General features: G+C 41.4%; 1 protein-coding gene across 4 annotated transcripts in view; it reads left to right on the top strand.

The window, feature by feature from the left end:
- GTDC1 (glycosyltransferase like domain containing 1) overlaps positions 1-26,136 on the top strand; it is a 219,954-nt gene that overhangs the window by 182,232 nt on the left and 11,586 nt on the right. For 3 of the 4 annotated variants that reach the window (XM_073545575.1, XM_073545573.1, XM_073545574.1), the window contains exons 7-9: positions 192-336; positions 17,194-17,264; positions 17,989-18,080. In XM_073545575.1, coding sequence (XP_073401676.1) covers positions 192-336; positions 17,194-17,264; positions 17,989-18,080 — 308 coding nt within the window. The remainder of the gene's footprint in view (positions 1-191; positions 337-17,193; positions 17,265-17,988; positions 18,081-26,136) is intronic. The other variant, XM_073545576.1, reaches the window with a different exon arrangement.

The following is a 26,136-nucleotide window of genomic DNA, read 5'->3' as shown; positions in this document are numbered from 1 at the left end:
GATTATAAAAGCAAACAACTCCGAGAAGTTCGTTAAAATAAGCAGCAGCTAATTAACCTGCGCTTTAGATGAGACACTGCTGACATCATAGATTGCTTTACACCGTATTAAATAAAATGAATATATCTTTTTTTTTTTTTTCCTCTTCTTGTTTTTTTTTTCTTTCTTCTTTTATTTTTCTCGTTTTGCAGAGATCTTCTCCGAGGCCAGAATATCCTTGGGGTCAGCAGTTTTGCACTGGGGTTTCTTGCCCAGCAAAGATGAGTATTTCCAAATGCTCTGCGCCGCCGATGTTGTCATCTCCACGGCGAAACATGAATTCTTTGGCGTGGCCATGTAAGTTTTCATTCTCCGGTTATAGTAAGCGATTACTAATCATTTCCATGGTAAAAGCCAAGCGAAGAGCAGACCCAGGGTAACCGTATATTCTGGGGGGCTGCTGTTACGTCATTCACCGCGGCGCTGCCTGCAGGGTCGTGTTACTGTATTATTAATGAATCTACGGCTTCTGTGCCCTTCCCTTATGCTACATTGGATTTGGTTTTCTTAATTATTTTTTTATTTTTTTTGTATTTTTATTCTTTTTGGGCTCGATATTGACAGTGGTGCTGACTGCTTCCAAAATGTCTCCTATCTCTAGCCTCCTGCTTTCCGCAGATGAGCCTGCACAGTGTCTGCAGACGAGGTCCACACCGGCAGGAGAATGTGTATTATTTATGGGTGGTGGATGATGGTGCCCGAAAGCTCCTGGGCTGTTATAAAGGGGTTGCTCAGAGGTGGAAGAGGTCACCTTTGTTATTAAATGAAATGCGTTGTCATAAAATGACCTAATAAGTGTATTTTTTTATGTTTTCAATTTTCCATATCACCATCTCTGTTTCATTACCATCACACACAAGATTACAATGATTAATAACACCTGTATATACAGTAAATACACATGAACCACCATTCACAGTAAGTGATATCACAGCTCACCTCCTCTTCTTGTACAATGACTGATAACACCTCTATATACAGTAGATACCACAGGATCCACCATTCACAACAGATATCAGAGCTCACCTCCTCCTCCTCCTGTTCAATGACTGATAACAACTCTATATACAATAGATAACACAGGATCCAATGTATTCAATAAGCGATGTCACAACTCACCACCTCTTCTTGTACAATGGCTGTTATCACCTCTATATACAGTAGATAACCCAGGATCCACCATTCACTATAGGTGATGTCACAGCTCACCTTCTCCTCCTGTACAATCATTCATAACACCTCTATTTACAGTAGATAACACATGAACCATCATTCACAGTAGGTGATGTCACAGCTCACCACCTCCTCCTGTACAATCATTGATAACACCTCTATTTACAGTAGATAACACATGAACCATCATTCACAGTAGGTGATGTCACAGCTCACCTTCTCTTGTACAATGCCTGATATCATCTCTATATACAGTAGATAACACAGGATCCACCATTCACTATAGGTGATATCACAGCACACCTCTTCCTCCTGTACAATGACTGATAACCTCTATATACAGTAGATAACTCCTGATTCACCATTCACAATAGGTGATGTCACAGCTCACCTCCTATCCCTCCTGTACAATGACTGATAACACCTCTATATACAGTAGATAACATAGGATCCATCATTCACAATAAGTGATGTCACAGCTCTCCTCCTCCTCCTTCTGTACAATGACTGATAACACCCCTATATACAGTAGATAACACAGGCTGCACCATTCACAATAGGTAATGTCACAGCTCACTGCAAACAATTAGGGTCAGCGTTATCCGAGCACTTTCGATAATCACTACTGATGACACATTTCCTTTAATGACATAAATCAGGGTGTGTGCTTTAGTTAAATATTTACACCAGTAACTAAACACTGCAGAAATAAAGTAATGGAAATGATGACAGCAGCAGGAGCGGAGTGTACTGATCTTGTGGGAGGCAGTGACCTTTCCATTCTTGTTAAGGTACTAATGAGAACAGGGATGTGTGTTATGGGGCAGTGTCTTTAGATAGCTGCAGTTAGAAATATGTACCTGCTTAGATAATGATGAGAGCAGCAGGAGCGGAGTATGCTGATCTTGTGGGAGGCAGTGACCTGTTGAATCATGTGAATATGTCAATGAGGACAGCTTTGGGTGTTATGGGCCAGTGTCTTGATGTGAGATAGAACAGTGAAGCTGATCAGATGATTAAGTTGTTGGCAGCAGGAGCAGAGTGTGCTGATCTTGTAGGAGGCAGTGACTTGTTCAATCATTTAAATATGCAAATGAAGATGTGGATGCACATTGTGGGAGCAGTTTCACGAAATAGGTGGAGTTAAAACACTGAAGCTCATAAGAGGTTTATATGGATGAGAGCAGAAGGTGAAGAACGTGCTGATCCTGTGGGATGCAGTGACCTTTCTGATTACGTTTGTAGGGGAAAAGCTCAATATGATAGAGACAGCGAGGACGTTCATCATTACGTTTGTGCAACAATTTTTGCACAATTTACAATATTTCAATGCAAACATCTGCAAGGAGTTTGTATGTTCTCCCCATGTTTGTGTGGGTTTCGTCTGGGCACTCCGGTTTCCTCCCACATTCTAAAAACATACTAATAGGGAATTTAGATTGTGAGCCCCATCGGGGACAGTGATGATAATATGTGCAAACTGTAAAGCGCTGCGGAAAATGTTTGCGCTATATAAAAATAAAGATATGTATTATTATTATGGCAAAAAGTGAATCACGCTCCCTTTTCTTCTCATTTTTACACCAATTTTTGGTATATTCACCGAAATGTACAAATGAGGAGAAATGGGAGCGTGATTCACTTTTTGCCATAATAATAATACATAATAATAATCTTTATTTTTCTATAGCGCAAACATATTCCGCAGCGCTTTACAGTTTGCACACACATTATCATCACTGTCCCCGATGGGGCTTACGATCTAAATTCCCTATCAGTATGTCTTTAGAATGTGGGAGTAAACCAGAGAACCCGGAGGAAACCCACGCAAACACGGGGAGAACATATAAACTCCTTGCAGATGTTGTCCTTGGTGGGATTCGAACCCAGGACCCCATGATAGACATGGTGAATCAAATTCTCACCACATGTCCTTTGCATTGTGGTTTACACTAAAAAAAAATCTCAATCTGTTGCATTGTGGACATCACCAGTTGGTCCAGCAGTTGACTCCGAAGACCACCGGTGGTGCAGTCGATTTCCCAGCTTAGAGATAGTGACACCAGCTCTGCAGGTAATAAATACATATTTAGGAATTGCACATAATACACTTCCCTTTTAACACCCCTCGTGTGGCAGAAGAGTGCTGCACTGACTGTATACCTGATCACATCCATGCCCAGAAGTAACACACTGCATGTCCTAACGATGAAGCTGCAGCTCTTCTGCTTCCAGATTCTTCAAGTTTAGCAAAAATAAATAAATTCCCATTGTAATGTGTGCAGCACAGAGCAGGTATTGGGGATCCCACCAGTACTGGGCAGATGGACCTCCACTACCAGCTTTTACGACGCCTCATTTACTCAGCGTTTTGAAATCCTTAATGGGCACAGCTGGCAGCTGAATGCAGGTTTGATACGAACAGTTTAGACATCTTTAGATGTAGCAGATGGAAAATTTTACACAAATAAAGTAAAAGAAAGTGTGCAATTAGTTTTCTTTTCTTTTTTTTTTTTCTAATTCACAGTTACTACACGCCACATCTCAGGTTTTGGTTTAGAATATTATCCAGAGTTGGGTGGTCAGCAACGTTCCTGTGAGCAAATGCCAACTTTCTCAGCATCACATTTCTCCCCGCGGATGACCGCCCGCGCTGTGTAAACTAATGGAAATAAGAGTAACTGGGAATAAGAGCAGTATCAGCCTTCATAACTCCACTTACAGCAATTGGTCAGAACACTGAAAACACCTGTGTACTTCATGCCACCTAAACAGCTCTGATCCGCGAGGCATGGATTCTACGAGACCTGTGAAGGTGTCTTGTGGAATCTGCCACCAAGATGTTAGTAGCAGATTGTGGTCTCCATGGATCAGACATACTTTTCCAGCTCATTTTACATGTGATCTGATCAGTCAGATGGTGATCTGTAAAACTTGGCAACACCTTGAACTTTTTCTCATGTACCTCTGTTCTATGTTCCACGGAACATTTCTGAACACTTTTTTGCAGTGCGGCAGGGGCATTATTCTGCTGGAAGAGTACCATTAGGGAACACATACTGCCACGAAGAGGGGTGTGATGGTGTGATATGTTATGTGGATGTCATTTTTTGTATATTCCTATTTTTAACAATTCCAGTTATTTTCATAGTGTTTTTCTTATTTCATTGTAAGCCTACAGCCTCACTGTATCTGTCTCTTGATGACCCCCTGTAGTGCATTAATCCCTAAGGCCTTTTGTTCTCCTCTGGGAGGTAACTTGTTTGACTACCCCTGGACAAGGAAGGGGGTGGGGGGAAGAACGGCAGCTGGACAAGTCCATTCCGGTAGAGACAAGATGGTGAAAAGGCTGCATTTCAGAGAGAAGGACCCATTCTTATCCTCTAGTGCTAGAGTGTTTTGGAATCTCGTTTCCCTGGACATTTTATCCTGATACTGGACTGCATTCTTATTCTGGACTATCTTATCCTTTGTGTGGTGGACTGAATATGGACCTTTTCGTATTTTTGCCTGAATAAAGGTCTTGGAATTGTTCACTCTTCGCTTGCTCTGTTGATTGTGTGATACCAGAGAAGGACCCCGTGACTACTGGTGGCAGCAGTGGGATCAACAGAGCGTCACCCAATGGAGAACCACCCACAGTGTGAATACAGAAATTGGACTGTATGCAGTTTACAGGAGATAGCCAGAGACCTGGGCCTGAACTACCAGGGACTGACTAAAGAGGCCTTAGTCGATCTACTGGTGGGCATAGAGTAGGGGGTGGGACACTAAGGCCTGAGCCTGCCAAGGTGGAAGCCATTAGCAACTGGTGTAGACCCCAGACTAAAAAGCAGGTACTTGCGTTTTTAGGAACTGCTGGTTACTATCGCAAATTTGTTTCTAACTTCAGCACCTTGGCCAAGCCCCTAACCGACCTGACCCGCAAGAACATGCCTAGGAATGTGACATGGACGCCTGCATGCGAGGATGCCTTTTCAGCGTTAAAGACTGCCCTCGTCACTGCTCCTGTCTTGGCTGCCCCGGATTATAAACGCAGGTTCCTCGTGCAGACAGATGCATCCACCTTTGGGATTGGGGCAGTACTTAGCCAAGTGAACGCCGCCGGAGAAGAACATCCTGTTGCTTTTGCCAGTCGGAAACTACTGGATCGGGAAGTTGCCTATGCCACTATTGAAAAGGAGTGCCTTGCCATCGTATGGGCGCTAAAAAAATTGCAGCCCTACTTGTATGGCAGAGACTTTACAATTGTTACAGACCACAACCCCCTCACATGGCTGAATCGCGTATCAGGGGACAATGGAAGATTGCTGCGGTGGAGCTTGTCCTTACAACCCTACAGCTTCTCCATCCAATACAAGCGAGGAAGCCAACACCAGAACACCGATGGACTGTCTCGACAAGAAGAACCATAGGCTCCACAGGCCGACCTACCTCTGCCACTGTACGAGGAATTATAAATAACTGAGCAATGTGGACTAAAGTGAGCAGGCCAGAGGTCTGTGTAGACCTCATGGCGTGCTCACTTATTATGGGGGGGGGGAGAGGTTGTGATGGTGTGATATGTTATGTGGATGTCATTTTTTGTATATTCCTATTTTTAACAATTCCAGTTATTTTCATAGTGTTTTTCTTATTACATTGTAAGCCTACAGCCTCACTGTATCTGTCTCTTGATGACCCCCTGTATTGCATTAATCCCTAAGGCCTTTTGTTCTCCTCTGGGAGGCAACTTGTTTGACTACCCCTGGACAAGGAAGGGGGTGGGGGGGAAGAATGGCAGCTGGACAAGTCAGTTCCGGTAGAGACAAGATGGTGAAAAGGCTGCATTTCAGAGAGAAGGACGCATTTTTATCCTCTAGTGCTAGAGTGTTTTGGAATCTCGTTTCCCTGGACATTTTATCCTGATACTGGACTGCATTCTTATTCTGGACTGTCTTATCCTTTGTGTGGTGGACTGAATATGGATCTTTTCGTATTTTTGCCTGAATAAAGGTCTTGGAATTGTTCACTCTTCGCTTGCTCTGTTGATTGTGTGATACCAGAGAAGGACCCCGTGACAAGGGGTATTTGTTGTGTGTAATGTCTAGGTAGATGGTACATGTCACATCCACGTGATCCCAAGATTTCCCAGAAGAACCTTGCCTGCGTCAACTTGACGACTTCCCATAGTGAATCTTCCAGCCTTCTCATCCTCAAGTAAAGTACGAACTCACAAACGACCATCCACATGATGGAAAAGGACGACAGGATTTATCATACAATGCTACAGTTTGGATGCTTTCTTGCCCATTGTAGAAACTTGTGGCAATGGACAGAGGTAGGGAATTTTGTGATGGCATAGCCGTGATGCTCTGTTTGATCTGACACCTTGGTATCATACTCAGCAGTAAGGGTACCGTTACACCTAGCGACTCACCAGCGATCCCAACCAGCGATATGGCGCGGTCAGGATCGCTGGTGCATCGCTAGGTGGTCGCTAATGAGCTGCCACACAGGCAGATCTCACCAGCGACATCGCAGGGGACGGGGATCGCTACTTACCTGTCAGACGCGGCGATCCTGCGTCCTCCCACCCGGCTCCACGCGTCGCTCATCGGCGCCACAGGAAGTGACCTACGAGGAATGATCCAGCAGCTTCTCGCGCGACCAGCGATAACCAGCGGGGCAGCCGGTCGGAGGTAAGTATCACATGCAGCGATATCGCTAGTAATATCGCTGCAACGTCACAAAATCGGTGACTTTACAGCGATATTGCTAGCGATATCGCAGTGTGTAACGGGGGCTTAACTTTGTCAGCAGTTTGTGCCAATCTCTTCTGTGGGGTTGGACCAAATGGGCTAGCCTTTACTGCCCAAACATCAGTCGTTTGGTTAACTGGTTATCCTTCCTTCCTTAGACCACTTTTGATAGGTACTAAACTGGGAACTCACAACCATAGCTGCTGTTTGGCATTGCTCTGACCTAAACTTCTAGACATCACAATTCCACCCTTGCTGGAATTGCTCAGAGCCTTAGCCATTTACTGCCTCCAAACTTTAAAGAACTTGCTGCCTAATATATCCCACCTCTAACAAGAGTCATTCCCCAGAAGATGGCCAAGGCTATGGAAAGCTAATAATTAGAGTGAGCAAAATGATTAATAGGACCCTGGTCTAGCTGCCACGTCGGTAGTCTGTGGCCATTGGAGCAGTGACTTGTAAACCTCCTCCTACCTGCCTGTATCCTCGGTGCCTTTTCGATTGGTAGGAATGGCACCGTGTCATGCATGCGCCCCACCTCAACAATGACGTTGTACCCGGCCTACGAATTAGAAGAGGCACTGGGGATGTTGTAAGGTATTATGAAGTTTACATGGTTATGGTCCGGTGACCATGGACTACTGACGTGGCATCTAGGCCAGGGTCCTGTGCATCATATGAACCCTGAGGCCAATCAGTGACTTCACTATCCCCTCTTCTGAACATATCACTTACATCTGAAGCTGAGGCTCTCTCACTTCCTCCGGATGTAAGCTATTTGTGCAAAGCCGGGAAGAAACGAGCGGCCACTGATTGGCCGCAGGATTTGTGTGACATCACACTGGTACGCCATTGCCTGGAGAGACACCGCTGAAACGGCGCTGGCACTGGAGGTGAGTATAAGTGTTATTTTAAAATGGGGAAGCATATGAATTGAGAAGGGGTTGTCCCAGTAATTGACAACCACTTAAATGCTGAATTTGTTTGTCTTCATGCAAATAAAATCTGGAAAGGAAAAAGTCCACAAACTATATGAAATTGGAAGCTAACAGAGATGCGGTATGAGCTCATAGACTTCAATATTATGGCACCACCCAGCTGTGAACCTGAACGGAATTATAATAAGTGCATGTGTATGAGGCCTAAAAAGGAGTTTGGGATAGAGGGATGAGCTTAAAGGGAATCTATCAGCAGGTTTTTGTTATGTAATCCGACAGCAGCATACTGTAGGGGCAGAGAACCTGATTCAGCGATGTATCACTTAGTTTACTGGGTGAAGTAGTTTTTATAGAATCACTGTTTTCCCTGCCGCAGAGCTCAAATGTTGAGCTGTGTATTACTCCGCCCACACCACTGATTGGATGCTTTCTGTATACAATGTATATTCACAGAAATCTGCTAATCAGTGCTGGGGGTATTGTTAGACTAGGAGATAGAGGCACCTAGACCTCTAGTGATAATCTGCTGATAAGAAAATGATTTAACTGAAACAAAAACACAGCCTAGTAAGTGATAAATTGCTGGAATCAGGGTCTTTGCTCCTACATTATGCTGCTCTCAGATTGCAGAGCAAAAAAAACCTGCTGTAAAATCCCCTTTAAGTTAGTCAGTCACTGACTAATAGGGATAGATCTACCCCCATGTTAAACACCATCCCTTTCTAGGAAGGGGCGGTTGGGTCCCTTGTTCTCTAAGACTTTAGATCATACAGTAAACCTTGCTGACTGACTCCATTTCTAGGTTCAAACATCCCTTTAAACATCTCACGTCTGTATTCTTCTTTCTTTCCCATTTAGCTCTTTGAGTGCTGGAATGCCATAACATAAAATATGAGCTACAATAACTAATTTTAATCCCATCTGCTAAGTATGACAACATTAGCATTTGCATTTAATTAAAAGCACCCTTAAAGCAGCAATGTTTTAATCACTCCATTTTATTTACTCTCCTCCAGTGTCACTTATAATTTTAACTTTTCTTTTTTTTTTATTCTTTAATAATGAGGGATATATTTTTTCCCCTCCTTTTCCGCACACATAAAATGTAAAAAAAATTTTTAAAAAAATTTCCTGTCGATAATTAGCAGTCTAGTGTTATTACCAGATTCAGGTGTCACAACTGTGTCTCATCCTCATTACAGGGGGGAAAAAAAGAAAAAAAAAATTACCTATCTGATTCATTATTACCAGATAATGCGACTCGGAGCCGTCGTAGGCCCTCCGGAAAAGTAATTCAGCCAAGCAAAATTATCAGCTAATTATATTTAGAATCAAAAGTCCAATAAGTATTTGCAGATAAATTGTATGAAGTGAAGTGAATAGATCTGAATATTAAGATTCATAGATTTAGCAGATGATTTGTTAATTGGTATGAAAAAGGTCATTTGATGGCCATTTATTGCACAGATGAAGTGTTCTCCATTTGCTGTTTAACCCACTTGATGCTGAGCCTGACACTTCTCCTTCCAAGGCGCAATGTTACGGCCTCCCTGATCAGCGGCCGTGCCTGTGTTTTTTGTTTTTTTTTTCCCTTCCGCAAGACACCGAGTGATTATCTCCCGCTTTGATTTTTTATTTCATAGCAGAAGATAAGCAAGTAATAAGTGTCGGCGCTCGGATAAATGAGACATTGTAGCGCCAGTGTAATGCAGGATATCCGTACGAGCTGATCACGGAATAACATACTTCACCTATCACATCGGGAAACGCAGCGTAAGCCGTTCCTGATTTTACTTCTTTTGCCTGTGTACAAACAGGTGATGGCGGTCCCTGCAGCTGCTCTTTCTGCTTCCATTGCTATCATACAGGCATCGTTTTGGCGATTTGATCTGTATGGCATTAAATTGAGCTAAAAGTGCAAAATGCAACTTCTGTAAAGGTCTTCCACAACTTTACAACTTTTGCAATTATTGCCCACAATCTTCGCTCTCCAGATATATAACAGCATGCTACACTCCATGCCCAAATTGACGTCAACACCTATCATTTCTCTATATGTACCCAAACAGACACAACGTTAAAACTACTTAATATTGTGCAAGTCAATTCAAAACAGCTCAACAAATATCGAAAAGAGTAACCAGAACCTCCAAACAGAAAAACGCAAGTGTAAACAGGTGCAAACTGAGCAGCCAAGTCAATAAGGCTACGAGAAAGCTGCATTCTGAAATGCTATAATATGCAATCATTGAATGTATGAAATAGAACAGCATTACTGACATAGAAAATATGTTAAAAGCGAAGGTACTTTGTGCACAAATTAGCCTATTCGTGGGAGCCCAACAGCCAACGGCAAGGCGTACCCCTTTGTTTTGGCTCTCTACTGGGCTACATATTCAATTTTAAGAGCACATAGGATCCAGCTCTAATAAAAAAAACATCTTAGGCTGATGGAAGGAGTGTTCAGTCAGAGAGAGTGTACCACAAATATCGAAAAGAATGACCAGCACCTCCAAAAAGAACAAAATTATCCCCCTCTACTCCTCTTTGGTCAAGCCTCATCTGGAACACTGTGTCCAGTTCTAGGCATCACATACTAAAAAAGACATTGAAAAACTGGAGCAAATTCAGAGAAGAGCTACCAGGATTTTGAGCGGACTGCAAACTATGTCCAATGAGGAATGGTTAAATGGTTAAATGATCTGGAAATGTTTATCTTGCAAAACTGAAAACCGAGAGGAGACTTAATAGCCATCTACAAATATCTGAAGGCCTGTCACAGTGTACAGGGATCATTATTATTTGCACATGGAAACCCGAGAAACAATGGAATGAAACTGACAGGGAGAAGATACAGATTAGATATAAGGAAAAAAACTTTTTGACACTGAGGGTGATCAATGAGTGGAACAGGCTGCCACAAGAGGTGGTGAGTTCTCCTTCAATGGAAGTATTCAAACAGAGGCTGGAGATAGTTTAGTGAATCCTGCATTGAGCAGGGGGTTGGACAACCTCCGTTACTCCATGGTAGAGAGGAGCAAATATATTCAAGTGCCTGACTCGCTTTTTTCCACTCCATGGCAGAGTTCTGATGCTCAGGTGCAGATTCTTGGCACTTTTGGTGGTGACTAGGGGACAGCATGGGTACTCTCACTGGCCTGCAGTTACACAGCTTCATACACTTTGCTATCATTACTAGCAGAACCTTCTCCAGCAATTTGTACAGCAGTAGCTCCTGTGTGTGATCGAAACAGATGGGTTAACTTTACGCTTAATTTATAATAATGAGCTTTAGGCTTCCATAACCCTATTGCCTGTTCATCAGTTGTCCTTATTTGGACATGTTTTGGTAGCTACTAATTTTTGTAAACTGTGAATGCCCGACAAGACCCACCATATACTGTTAACACCCCACAAGACCCACTGTATATTGGAAACACCCCAGAAAACACACCATATTCTGTGGACACCCTACAAGCAGGGCTGTGGAGTCAGTAAGCCAAACCTCCAACTCATCAGTTTCCATCACTCCACGAGTCCGACTCCCTCATACCAGGGCTGTGGAGTCGATAAGCCAAACCTCCAACTCCTCATTCTCCATGGCTATGACTCCAACTCCACAGCCCTGCCTACAAGACCCACCATATAATGTAAACACCCTAATGGAACCAGTATATAATGTGAACACCCCGCAGGACCCATCGTATATTGGAAACACCCCACAAAATACACCATATACTGTGAACATCCAACATGACCCAACATTATCTTGTTACATCCATCAAGACTTACAGTTTTGGAGAAGTTCTGACACAGTTATGTGGCCATCACAATTTTGGCCTTGCTATATCCATACACGTGCCGATCTTCCCTACTTTTAACTACTTTAAACTCAGCAACGTCAAGAACTGACTGTTCACTCATTGCTTAATATATCCCACTCTTACAGGTGCCAACATAACATTTGTTATTCCCTTCACCTGTCGGAGGTTTTGTTCTGCCTGATCAGTGTATTTAGTAATTAACTAAAAAAAAGGCACCCTTAGGCTGAAGTGATATTTCATCATGGTGAAATTCCAGACTTAGCCCAACCTTAATGTCTGAAAGTCATGAGTGACCATCGAAAGAAATCCAACCTTGGTGGGCATTTTGCAACAGATACAAAATCTCTTGATTCATCATTTCCCATGTTTTTCTTTGCCATGTATACAGGACCAAAAGAATTCAAAGTTGCACGACGGCGCTCTCTTGTCTGAGATCAGAGCGGTACCTGTTAAATGACGGATTATGCCATATATTAAATTGCCTTTAATATTTATGAAGATGCCATGCATTTCTTAAGCCAACAGATTGCAGGAGTATATATACACAAGGTTATTTGCTTTTTACGATGACGCATAGTTCTCTATATACCCTTAATGATTACATTCAATTACAGTACAGGGAATAAATAGAAATGAATTAGGCGCCAGCAGTTGCATTTTAGGAGACCTGTCTCCTGGAGTTTATCCAGCCCTGATTGCTCTCAGATAAATAGAACATGAGACATAGGTAGGGTGGTTAGGAAAATTGGCCTTCCAGAGACTGAGGCTATAAATTCTGTCCTGGACCTCATCAGTCAGCCATGACGTATTCCCAACCCCTGTTCCTCCAACTAACAAATAAGGCTCACATAGGTGTAATGCTGAGAAACCTTCTGTGATTAGGAGAATTGACTTCTGGAAATGCTCCTTATATAAGGTGTAACCCAGACTTATTTTCTAGAGAAGATAACTTGTTAGTTTACATATTGTCCTCTAGTAGCTATTTTATCATTTTGCATTGTTTGTTATCCAGTCAACAAAACCTTAATTCAATGACCGGTATCCCAACCGCAAAGGCCTCAGCGATGTTTACAGACAGATTTTGGAGTCTTTTCCAAGATTGGCATACATACGAATCATCACAGGAAATGTAAGCCTTGGGTCCCCCTTAGGAAATCATAAAGAGGTCCAGCCCCCATTCATGTACACTTTTGATTACATCATATTCTTTATTATCATTGTACACACAAGAAATATCAGGTTATTTGGAATCATCCTATGAAAAATAGACTGTTGTGGCAAGTGCTTGAGTCAAAAATCACCTCCAAGTGGGATTATCGTCTGCTGGCAGTTATGGGCTCACCTGGTGCTAAGCTGTAGGTTTGGATGAGCAGCATGGACCTAAGTTGATGGTGCTGCAGAGCGGCTTTTGACAGTAGACGCGTTTATCAGCTAGGACCAGGACAGCAGGGTATGGAGGGTGACAGAGAAGTGGAATAGGTACCAACAGGTGAAGATGAAGCTTTTCGCAGATACACATATGGGAATCTTGACTGTATGTACAGGAAAGCTGTATCTTCCAGTAAGTATGAAGTAAATGTAGTCTAGTGTCTTCCAACCATGGTTATTTGCAGCAATGCATGCGTATTGAGACTTATAGCAAGGAAATAGTTAACATCAGGATAGCAGAGAAGTATAGGCGAGCTGAAGATATGCTTGGAGAGATGCATTACCTTGATTGCAGAGGTCAGGTGAGAACAGTTGGGATGATTTGGTAACTTGCTTGCCAAGTAAGATGTCAACACCTAGTAAGCTGGACTTAGCTTGGAAATAATTGTAGTTAGAGAAGATACTTAGCTGGAGCTGAGTTAATTGAAGTGGAGGCAATCTCTTAAAAAAAATTGAGCCAACTTTGGACAGTGCTACTTAATACCCAAATGGCTGGCATTCATGATCATGCCTTAAAAGGCCTGGGATGGTGATGATAATGCAGTTCGCCAGGTTACCTAAGAAACCCGGTGTGGACTTCTACAAGGGGAGGCCGCCATAGGAGAAGGAAGCAAGTCCTGGCATGGAGCTGGGACAGGTGAGTAATATTGGCCATTCGTGGCTCATTTGTTTCTCAGATTTTGCCCATGACAGAGAATCATCTGGCACTGCCATGGGACAGTCCACCTTTGATCATAGTTATAGATGATTGCTAGATATAAAATTATTTTCGCATAATTTTGTCATTCAAGCATATGATCATTTTGACCTTGGAATTTTGTTCCTGTTTTCTTCGATCTGAAACCATTTGACGTGAAAAACATTTTTGTGAAGTCATGGCTTATTACAACATAAATAGCTTATGTTAGCGTGTCTTATTATGCTACAGCCCTCCATTTAACACATGAAAAAGCTATTGACAGCCATCCTAAGCGTCTCTTTAGGCCCCTATTTACCCAATATGCTCCAAGAGTGTCCCACTAGCTTGAGTTAGTTGCTATTGGTATATAGGAAAAAAAAGAAATAGTATTGTTTATTCTGTATGGTATATATATTTTTTTTAGAATTGGACTATATTGGTATTTTTACTATGGAATACATTAGTGACAGTCATCAGGAACTTTTCAAATCTAGGAAGGTATAGTGAGAATTTACAGCTAAAGTTGCCCAACAATTTAGAATTGGTGTTAATAAATCTCATCATTCAATTAGATACTCGTATTGACCGTAGGTATTTGTCATGAGAGGTAGAAGCAATGTAGAAGAACAGTCCAATATTCTGGGATCCATGGGATTTGTGTGGTGTACTGTCTGATTTCATAGGCCATAGTTTTCTGTTAATCAGGAATTCCATTAGTTAAGTAAAAGGAGTAGAAATGTTTCATCAAAAATCAGTTAGTAGAACTGTTCTTTTCTTTCATGTATGGTCCTTGGCCAGAGCAGTAAGGTTTTCGGACTGGTTGTGGACAGTTAATATTTTATGATTTATCCTCCGGCTTTTCTCACTATTTATTATATTACTGAGAGCATCAGTTCTCTAAATTAAACTTATTGATTGATTTTCAATGAATATTAAAACAAAATTTTGGAAACGTCTTGTCTATTATCATTTAAACTAAAATCCTCCTTTATTTTGGGTAAAATTGTTCCCAAAGCGATTCTCTACTCACAAATCTAAAAGTGACTATACTGTACATTATTGATGTATTGTCATGAGACCTGGTGCCTTCTGTTCTCCAGTTTGGGGCCATGTTCTCCTCTACTCCAAAATGGGAATTCCAAAGGCATGGAGAGCATTTAAGAAAGTGTTTATCACGCCTCCATTTTCTCTGCCTTGGGATGAACTCAACACTTTTGTCAACGCGGTTGATTCATCCTCTTTCCAATGGACAGGTGTTGGGCGGAGTAGTTCAGACTTTCTGAAGTGCTCCTCATGTCCCTGTTGTGGCCATTTTGGAAACGAGAAGGACTGCTGAACTAAGGGAGGTAGTGAATGCAGAACAGAGGACACCAAGTGTCAGGATTATATTCTGGGAAATGTATAGTTATATTTACGGTGTGTCTTGGAATGGAGATTTGCTTTCTCACACTTGCCTTTAGACACCCCCATGCTTACGAATTACCTTGACATTTGGGTTTACGAAGAAACATATCAGCCTTATTATTGATGAAGAGACTGTAAAAATATAACGAAACCACAAGAAAATGTCTTGAAAAAAAAATCTAAACCACATTGAGTAACCTTTATGGTAGAGGGTAAATTACAACTTTATATAACAAGGTCATGAAAAATTGGAAACTCATATCCTACAATGGAAAGAGGAGCGTTATTTACGTTGTCTAATTTGACACATGACAGTTATATAAAATAAAAAAGCCACAGTCAGAAAAAGTGTATATATCGTGTCACTAAAAATAAGCAGAAATAAAAATGCAAGTATGACCTCAAATAGTACTGAAGGAGAAAGCAGTAAAAAAAAAAAAGTTTAGAAATCCCAATTCCTTCCATAGTCAACCTATTTGGCCGAATTTCAAAACCATTTTACATAAACTTAGTTAAAGACCTGTTTTGAATTTCACTTAGGTTTTTTACAAGCCAACAAAAATACAAGTTTATTTTTACATGCTACGGACATGTCAGTTTGTTGTCATTATGTAGTAAGACAAAGCTTCAGGGCATGGCATGATCATTTTATTTTAAGGCGGTGGCTAAATCTAACTTGAATTTCAAGCCCAGCATAAAAATCTAAGTTTAAAAAAAATTGCACCTCAGTAAATAAAATGCACAACCCTTACAAAAAATAAAATAAAAAGTAAAAAGAAGGCTCACTCATCCATGATAAGTAAAAAAAAAAATCAAATGAGCAACTTAAAAGAAAAAATAATGCACAATTCAAAAGCCAAAAAAAAAGTTGGAAAGAACCCCCCCATACACCCAAAAATGAATAACCCAAAAGAAAAAAAAGTAAAATATAATATGCACCACCCAAAAGAAAACAATAACACCCTCCCAACAAAAAATTACAGGGTAAAAGATGGAGAACCCAAAAGAGAAAAAAGTAAAAAAAAATACTCAACCCTAAAACAAAGTAAAATGACCCCAACAACAAAATGTAGAATGTAAATAAGTAACAACCCAAAAGAAAAAAAAAAAGGAAAAAAACTACACAGCCAAAGGAGAAAAAAGTAAAAAAAATTCAGCTCTAAAAACAAAGTAAAGACCCCACCAGCAAACTATAGAATGTAAAGAAGTAACAAGTCAAAAGAAGAAAATGAAAAAAATGCACAACCCAAAAGAAATGTAAAAAAAACTCATCCACCAAAAAATAAAAGGAAAAAAATGCACAACCAAAAAGCAAGAAAATATGAAATATGTGAAAAGTGAAACATTACCAATTCAAAAAGGAAATAATCCAAAAGTTAAGAAAAGTGAAAAATGCACCCCCACAAAAAAAAAAGAAAAGAAACAACTCCGTTTTCACACCCATTTTTCTCACCTAAGCATAAAAGCGGGCCTACAAGTCAGAACTACATATAAATGGCTCTTAACAGGATTGCCGAGAATTATGCGCACTGCAGCAGCGGAGAATCTGTTTTGTAACGTCCGACCATACGTTGCAAATGAACATTCTTATTTTCTGCAGAATGATTAAGGAAATCTGTCCATACTTTCCCCGTGTTGTTTCATGTGTTTATTTGGTGATTGCAAAAATGTGTTGAGCAGCATTTAAAGGACCCCCAAAAAAACGAGACACACAGCAGTTCTCTGATTTGATTTATTCATCGAGCAAACATATGCTACATGTTCTGTTATATATATAACTCAGACATAATCCATGAAATGTTCTCCGAGCGTTTCGTACAGGGAGAGGGATTTTCTGAAGGATAAAGCGAGATGCTTTCATGTCGTAACGTATGCAAACTATGGAGGATCCGGGCTGAACCGTCAGTAAGTAAGTCGGGAAGCACATGATGGTAATGGATCCCGTGTTTTCTTCTCTCTTACTCCAGGTTAGAAGCCGTGCACTGTGGCTGTTACCCTCTGTGCCCCAAAGCTTTGGTGTACCCCGAGATCTTCCCAGGTAGGCACATCATCCACATCCGGGGGCTTCCTATCTAAAGTCTGAAAAACTGGGAAAGTTATGTAAGAGAATTTGTTTATTTGGCAAAACCGTAGGAGAAAAAAAAAAGTGATACAATACATTAGACTGCGTTTATACATACCATCTGTTCTCTCACAATAGCAAAATAAAAAGATGATTTAAAATAGATTTTTTTTTTTTTTGGATTAGTCTCGGGCGGAATAGTACATAGCGGGCGTTCATCTACATTATTGCAATTGGATGTATACATACCGTACATCCGCAGATGGCTGCGGCGCGCCGTTTACACACACACGTAGCTAGGTAAATATTTACGGAACGGAAGTGGACTGATTGTATATAGAGAGAATAAGTTTATGATTGATACAGTTAAAGAAGACATAAGGAAAAAAAAAATTGTGCATCTCCGTTGCGATCCTCATCTATAAAATCTCCCTCTCCCCTTCGTATTGTGTTACATTAGAATAATGTATTTTAATCACCCCGAGGAGATGTCTAAACAGAACGAGTACACTGTCTTATTTAACATTAAACATCCTTTTTTTTGCGAGCGGGAAGGTAACTTCATAAAAATCAGGCTTAAATAATGTAAAACACCGAGACGGCACAGAGCAATATGCATTTTTAATTAGTAAAGTGACTAATATCGAGTGTGTGCTTTGAGGTCTTTGTTTCATTAAAAATGTATTTTTTTTTCCTGCAGCGGAATATCTGTATTCGACACCTGAACAGCTTTTGAAAAAATTGCAGAAATTCTGCAAAAGGCCCGATATTGTCAGGAGGCATCGGTTTCAGGTATAGGATCAAAAGATTGTATTTTTTTTTTTTTTACTACTTTTATATATACTTTTATTTTTTTTTTTTAACCTCTGGTGACAAATTGATTGCAACTTAGAAGGAATAAAAAAAATAAAAAAATAAATCTGTTGCAAGAGACTGTATAATTAGCGTAGTTTTATTTCGAAACGTAGCATGTTATGCAGGAATATTAGTTGTTATGCTAACAAGGATTAATTAAAGTACATGGCAGCTGTATTACCATAGGTCTGACAGTAGGCTTGCACTTAAAGGCACACCGAATCTCCCTTTTTTAATTTATTGCTTTCGAAATAAAAAAAAAAAAATGGCTGTCCTGTACGTTAGGACCCACGAGGCTTATAAAAATGAACCTGGATTAATGCAGCTCATTAGCTTTAAAGGAAAGTTGAAAGGAATATCTTACAATTATACTAATGAAGATAAGCTCACTTTGCTATTAGAATATTATATTATTTAAAACCGGGGGGGGGATTCAAGAAATTATTATCAGGTGCGGACTTCTTTTTTTTTTTTTTAATCTATTTTCTTTCTATGCATTGTCATGAAAATGAACCCTCCCCGTGTCCTTCCATGCCCCGGATCTGTCTAGAAATTCCTATGTGAATATTTGTTTTTGCAAAATTGGCCCGAAGTTATGTATCGTTCAATTTTTTATTTTAATTTTTAAAAATGGAAAGATATATTTTTTAACATTTATTTTCAATATGTAATTTTTTTTTAGTATTTTTTTAAATTTTTTTTAATCTATTTTATTTCTATGCATTGTCATGAAAAGGAACACACTCCCCTTGTCCTTTCATGCCCTGGAGCGTCGGATCTATCTAGAAATTCCTAGGCGAATATTTGGTTTTTTTTTGCAAAATTGGCCCGAAGATATTTTTTATTTTTCTTTAATGTAAAAAAAAAAAAATTGAAAAATATATTTTTAATATTTTTTTTCATTTTTTCTCTATTTTTTTGTTTTAGTAAAACTTATTTTAGACTAAAAAAAGATGTAATTGTTTTTTAATTTTTAAAAAATTTAATTTTGAAATATTTTTAATATTTTTATTTTTTAGATATCATTTTTTTAGTTAAAAAAAAAAATCTTATTTTAGATTTAAAAAAAGACATACGGTAATTTTGACTTTTCAGGCTGCTATCTATGGCAAGATAGCATTATGAGAATTTAATTTGGCTTGATTTAACCCCATCGTCGCCAGTGGGAAAGGGTGACAGGGAGTTGTGGAGGAGGGTGAAATGTTTGGTTTCTTCTCAGATATTTTGATGATGTATGTGCAATGTAAAGCTCCATTGTGCATCTGTAGGAAACAGTTAAAGCATGGGAAAAAATAGAGATAGGAACAAAAAAATGCAATTTAACACCCAATTTCAAGCTCATTATCTTTCATTGTCTATTAACTTGGCAATGGTTCAGGAGGTAGCCTATAATAGTTTAAAATGCTGACTGCTCAATTCCAATGCTGTGTGCAGTGCTTTGCAAGCCAGTAGAATTGCACACAGCTTTTAACCTGTAATGAAAAAAAAAAAGTAAAGGAACCCACCCAGAAGGCAGGGAGCTTTATGATGTGTGGAACCCCTCAGGCCTCGGTCGCCTTCCTCTTTTTTTTCTGCTGCAGTTTGTGTGTTCCAGCATTTTACAAACCAAACAGATCCAGTGAGGACAGCATGGGGTCTGTATTATAGTCCTCATCCCGGAGATTTCAAAATGTATGTATGTGTATGTATATATAGGTATAAATTATATATATTGGTTGCTACGATTTAGATCTCTTGCAAGCGCAAAGTGAGGTCTAATCAGCAATAAACATCACTCGTTTCACTGTTAAAATCTGACTTTTCGCAGTCTAATACATGGGAGAAAGTGTTGTAAACTGTGAATAAAACATATATTGGGTGATACTTGCATCAGCTTTATCGGTACGGTTTGAGAATAAATAGTTGTGCTGATTTAACTGTGACTATCTGTACAAAAAGCAGCTTACACTTGCCAACTGTTTGAAGCTGTTTTAAAAGGGTTTTCCCACGAACAAAGTTAATCTTAATCAACGTTTTAATCAATAGATCTTTGAATAATAATACGGTCCACAATTGGATGTGTTTAAAAAAAAAAGTTCCTGTGCTGAGATAATCTTATAAATGTGCCCCTGCTGTGTACCGTGTAATGGCTGTGTCTGATCGTACAGGGATATGGTCTGATCATACCACAGCTCCTGGCCATAGGAGTAAGCAAAAGAAGGTATACAGACATTACAGCACATGATCACAGATGATTCTGTGACGTGACATGTTTTACCTCACAGAAATAATCTGTTGCGATCCACTGCTGTAATGTCTGTACTGTATACTCTGTTTTCCTCACTTTATTTAGAGATGGGGGAACCCGAACAGTAAAGTTCGGGTCCATACAGAACTACTGTTTGAGCATGGACATCGAACAAGGACTTCACCAGGAAGTCCATGTTACTGTTCGGGTTCGGCACCCCAAACACCGGGTGTTTCTTGCGCTGTCATGTGCATGACAGCGCGGCAAACACTACCTCTGATCGGCAGTAAAGTTAGCTGGTTTTCAACCAAACACCCCAGTGTCCCGAAGTCCCACAAGATGAAAATTCCCATTTTCTCACCACCCAACCTAACACCTACACGCTAATCTGTATCCCTATATACAGTAGATACAGAAACAGACATTACAATAACCACAACTAAAGCCCAAGTTTGGCGCCTACAGCCCTACCTCACTGTATACTGATCAAAACAAAAATCTACGGTGTCAGCAGCAGACCATCATCAGGAAAGGAGATGACCAGACTAGGACAAAACACTAAAAGAAAAGCCCCTACACAGGAGAGCGGCTCTACTTGTGTGCCCAGTCTCTTATACTCCTGAGACCACACCTACACCAGGTCACCAAGAACAGTCCTAAACACATTGTTTACTAGGAGGATTTTCCATTGCGTCGATACTTGGCCCCGTAAGTTCCATGTGTGACCATACCCAAACCTCTTAATCTCCTCATACAGTAAGTAACTTCCCTGTAGACCAGGTTCACTGTATTCCCCCATAACAGTTGGAATAACAGACTGAAGACCCGAGTACAGAGGGGTCAAGATGCACACACTGCCCAGATAAATCAGATAAAGCGTCAGAGGAAAAACACTTATTGAATACCTCAGTCAAGAGGAGATCGGAGGTGTCCTTAAAAGTCTTATTATTATTATTATTATTATTATTTATTGTTATAGCGCCATTTATTCCATGGCGCTTTACATGTGAGGAGGGGTATACATAAAAACAAGTACAATAATCTTAAACAATACAAGTCATAACTGGTACAGGAGGAGAGAGGACCCTGCCCGCGAGGGCTCACAATCTTCAAGGGATGGGTGATAATACAGTAGGCGAGGGTAGAGCTGGTCGTGCAGCGGTTTGGTCGATCGGTGGTTACTGCAGGTTATAGGCTTGTCGGAAGAGGTGGGTCTTCAGGCTCTTTTTGAAGGTTTCGATGGTAGGTGAGAGTCTGATATGTTGTGGTAGAGAGTTCCAGAATTATGGAAGTTATGGAATTCATATGTTAAGTCATCTGGAACAGGTGATTTCTTTAGGGCAAGCTCTTCAATTGCCAACTTAACTTCCTCTTCCCTGATCATCTCTGTCAAAGCGTCAAGAGAGCGGTCTACCCCTGGTTCAGGGACGGCCTCAGTCAGGAAAGCTGAAATCTCATCCCAATCAAAATCTGTCTTCCCCAAGAAGTGAGGGGAGAAGGATTTGACAACCTCCAGGATCACGATCCGTCTCAGGGACCCCGTAGTGTCGATCAGTTCTGTAACTGCTTTACTATTCACTAACATCTTGCAGATTCTGTAAGGGTCAGGTGAGCGGTACTTCCCTTAATCCCTCTCAAAAACCAAAGATATATTTCTATCGTACTGACACCTCATTAGCAAAGATTTCACTCTGGGGGTCTCCTCGCAGTTGAGACAAGATGCTCATGTTTCTTCCTCAGACCTTGAAACAGGTGGTACCTGTTCAGACTCCTGATGCTAAATAGGTGGTGGAAAAATCTCGCCACCCTTTTCTTGAACATCTCCCACCACTCTGACTTACTACTACAAAGATCCAGTAAGGGCAACTGGCTCTTAAGAAAATTCTCAAAGGATTGTCTTATCTGTAACATTCAGAGAAAACAAAATTAAACAGTGGTCGGAGAACTCCACCTCAACAGACACTGCTGAAGAGACAGCTTCCTCCTTTAACTAAAACCTGTCTATTCTGGACCTACAGTTACCTCTGTGATAGGTGAACTCCTCATGGCCTGGGGTGTGCAGAATGTGGACATCCACCAGGTGAGCCACACTAGCTATACTATTAAGGGGGATGCTATCATAAGTCAGCTTGTCTCTGGAGCTCCTCAATCTCTGGGCCTTATGACAGTGTTGAAGGACCCTCCAAAGACAACCTGCCGACTTGTAAAAAGGTGGGGCTTAATCTTTGTAAAAAGACACTTCCAGTCCCACTTAGATTGGAGACTTGGCTGCAAGAGACCAATAGGGAGTCTCGAGTTTCCACCACTGCTTAACTTTAAACACATCTGCCATGTTAGGCAACCTGGTCTCTTGCAAAAAGAAAATGTTATCTTCAACCCAGCTGAGAAAATCTAAGATCGCACTCCCCTTATCCTCTGCCTCAAAGGAGGAGTCCCCCTCTTTAATTGCACAGAAGTCTCCATTCCCACATTTTCTTTTCCTTTTCATCGTCCTCATCTCTGGACTCTGGGCCAGTCCCTCCCCTAAAGGGCCTTGCATCCCCAGAAGAAGGAGACTTGGCACCCCTTGTAAGCCCGACTGTAGCTGGAACCTCACTATCAGCGGAAGAGATGTTCTCAAGGGCTTGGAACCAGTTAGAAAGACCAACCAGGGGAGTCAGTTGTACCTTCCTTAGGTACCTTGGTCAGACTGTGATAAGATGTTTTATCTCCCTTTTTTCTCTTCTTTTTGGTGTTTGAGGTTAATCTTGTCCTCTAGCCACTGCATATTATCCTCAGCCATACTTTCATAATGGGAGGACTTTGAGGAAATGGCGCTTTTCTGACCCTGTAGAGCCTCCTGACCTCTTCATCCAACTAATCATCCCTCGGGGACTCACCAGTAAGACTGGCGTCCAAGACAGGGGCCGTACCAGTAGCTCGGGGCTCGCTTAGCTCCCTCTCCTGTCTGCGCCTGTCTAGATGAGACAGCTGGACAGACGTCTTTTTATTTTTTTTCCCTGGCCCCTCAACTCCCTCACCCCTGTTAGTCCCTTCCCAGCAGAATCGGCCTCATGGCTTTCTCCAACCAGGGTCACAGTCACACTGCATTAGCGAAGGATCAAGGACAACGGCTGAATGGGTGACTTAACTCACCACACATGTGGCAACTAATCTCTATACAAGATACATCAAGGTGTCTGACATCCCCACACAATACACATTTCTGCACAGTGTAGTTTGCACTGAAGTCTGTGGGGTCACTGCACTTGTGACAGAGCTTCGGTGGCCCCTGGTAGAAGACCAGGATACAATCCCTACCCAGGAAGGCAAATAATGAAATGCGGGCAACTGTACCACCTGAACGCTAAAGTTTTACCATAAACGTCCAGGCCCCTGACCAGATACCAAACTCGTTGCAGTTTTTATTTGGCATCTCCACCACCTCTCCATGCCGCCCAAGCCACGTCATGATGTCAATAACAAAAAAGCGACCCTTTACAAGTCATTATGGTCACTTTTTTTACTTGGTTTTGACAAGAGCGCCTGAAGGGCAAAGTCTCGCCAGCCGGGCTCATTTTTTGCCAACTCATAATTCAACCAGAAGAGCTCAAGTCCTTCTGGCCGAACACAGCTGACATCAAACTCAGGTGTATAATAGAGATGTATCAAGTGTAGATGTCAATTGCCTTGAATCACATCCTCAACAGGAGCTCCACAACTTTAGACCTTGGAGGACATGCTTCACTGCCCCTCCACCAAAGACGGACCACCTTTCTACGCACAATGACCAGCCCGACTATTGGGAGGGACTACACGGTATGCCCCCCTTTTTTGTTCTCAGAAGGCCCCCAAGCCATGCCTCTCTGTCCAGAAGGATAGATCAACCTCTCAACCCTCTACCATTAGTGATCTCTTCCCCTTCTGTAGAGCCTCCAAGAGACACCACTGCAACATGAGAAGAGGAGGATGTCCTATTTTCCTTGGAAGTGACACTGCATAACTCCTGATAGGCGTTGGCACTGCCGGATGGTGGGGGGGAAACCGTCCAGTGACTATATCAACTCCAACAGCATCACTATTTCACACCTCCATCACCATCTCACCCTCCACCAAACCAGCAACCACACCACTAGAAAATGAATTTTCCTCATTCACACCTACCACCACCTTCACTCCTGCTGGACCGGTAACAACAGTGTGCAACATTTTGACCTCAGCATCATCAGGCACAAAAGGCTCAGTCACCACCATACAGTAGAACTGGAAGCAACCTCACCCATGGTCTTGCGTGTGCCTTCCATGTCATCAGTTGGTTAATTTGCGTTGCTTCACCTTTGATACCAGGTACCGCTGATTCTTAGCAGCTGTGAGGTGCCGCTGGTCCTTAGCATCAGGTTCTTGCTGACCAGTGGCATCAACTTATACAAAGAGCTGTGCCTGCAGCCGACTCGGGGTACACGGAGGAGGTTATACAAATTGCTTACCTCTTCATAAAGTTTTGGCTTAGTCTTCTTTGTCTTTTTCTTCTTGTCCCCTGTTGCCTCTTCTGGTAGATCATCACCAAGATGGAACTTCTGAAGGCACACTGGGGACTCCAGGAGCATTATCTCCACCATTAGCGCATCTCCCTGGTCGCTGTTGTCACTGTCTTCCCCCAAGCTGGCAGAACCGCAACTGGATGTCAATGTTGCCTGTTCTGCAGGTAGCTTGATGCACATGGCCTGCGGGTGACTTTGCAGGCTGCCATGTGGGGCATTCTGCTGGTCAACATCCTCCTCATCATAATCTACCTGGCCCTCAGGCTGCTGCCCCATTTGCCTTTGCTCTCTGTTATCAGCCATATCACTAAATCTGTCCTTTTTCACCAGTTTTTCCTTGAAAGGACCACTCTTTCGTCTGATAAAAAAAATGTTTGACTTCCAGCTCATTAGTTTCAAGTTTAAATCTCTTTTGCTTCGCCTCGAATTGTGTCTTTCTCGTTTTGGAGGCACCTACAGCTTTGGCGCTTGTGCAGCGCATACTCACCTCTTCATACTTATGGAGGCTCGTGAACCAGGAGCCATAGATGGACACAGACTCCCACGGTCTCTTCAACTTCCCAACCATTCTCCGTGAGGTCGTCCTCACCTCTGTGAAGCTCTCCTTTTTATGTTGACTCTGACTTGAATCTTCATTGTATTAACCCATGGAAATTAGTGAAGCTGCCGCTACTAACCTGTCTCGAGATACAGCCTCCTCGTGTTCATCTGAAAAGTGTTAGAACAGCCCCGATGCCCCTGCATGAGTCCCTTTCCTCCTCTCAGCAGGGACGCTCACATCTTCACTTACCCGTGCCGCATAGCACGCATTTAGTCCTAAAAGTTCTAACTTGGACTCATCTAACCGAAACACTTGAGATCTATCTATCTATATCTATCTATTTTCTATATATCTATTATCTATTATTTATCAATCTATCTATATCATATATGCATATATCTGCTATTTGTATCTTTATATCTTCTTCTCTAGATTGCCATTTCTCTCTTTGTGTCTGTTATCTTCCTATCGATCATTTATCATCAGTTTTCATCTAAAGTATCTATTTTCTATTTATTATCTATTTATCTATCTATATATCCATCTATAGATAGATGGTTTCCATATTCTGTAACACACAGGGTTGAACAGACTGGAAAACAATTCAAAAATTAGCATTTTGTCCTCTTTGCTAAAAGTATAGCCAATGATAGTAAAGCAAATCTTGACTATATACAGTACCCTCCCAATAATCCTGGAAGTAAC

Source organism: Dendrobates tinctorius, unplaced genomic scaffold, assembly GCF_039654945.1.
Source record: "Dendrobates tinctorius isolate UK_male_01 unplaced genomic scaffold, ASM3965494v1 ptg000143l, whole genome shotgun sequence".
NCBI classification, from domain to species: Eukaryota; Metazoa; Chordata; class Amphibia; order Anura; family Dendrobatidae; genus Dendrobates; species Dendrobates tinctorius.
Note: the sequence above shows the minus strand (reverse complement) of the source record. Positions and strands in the feature narration are given on the sequence as shown.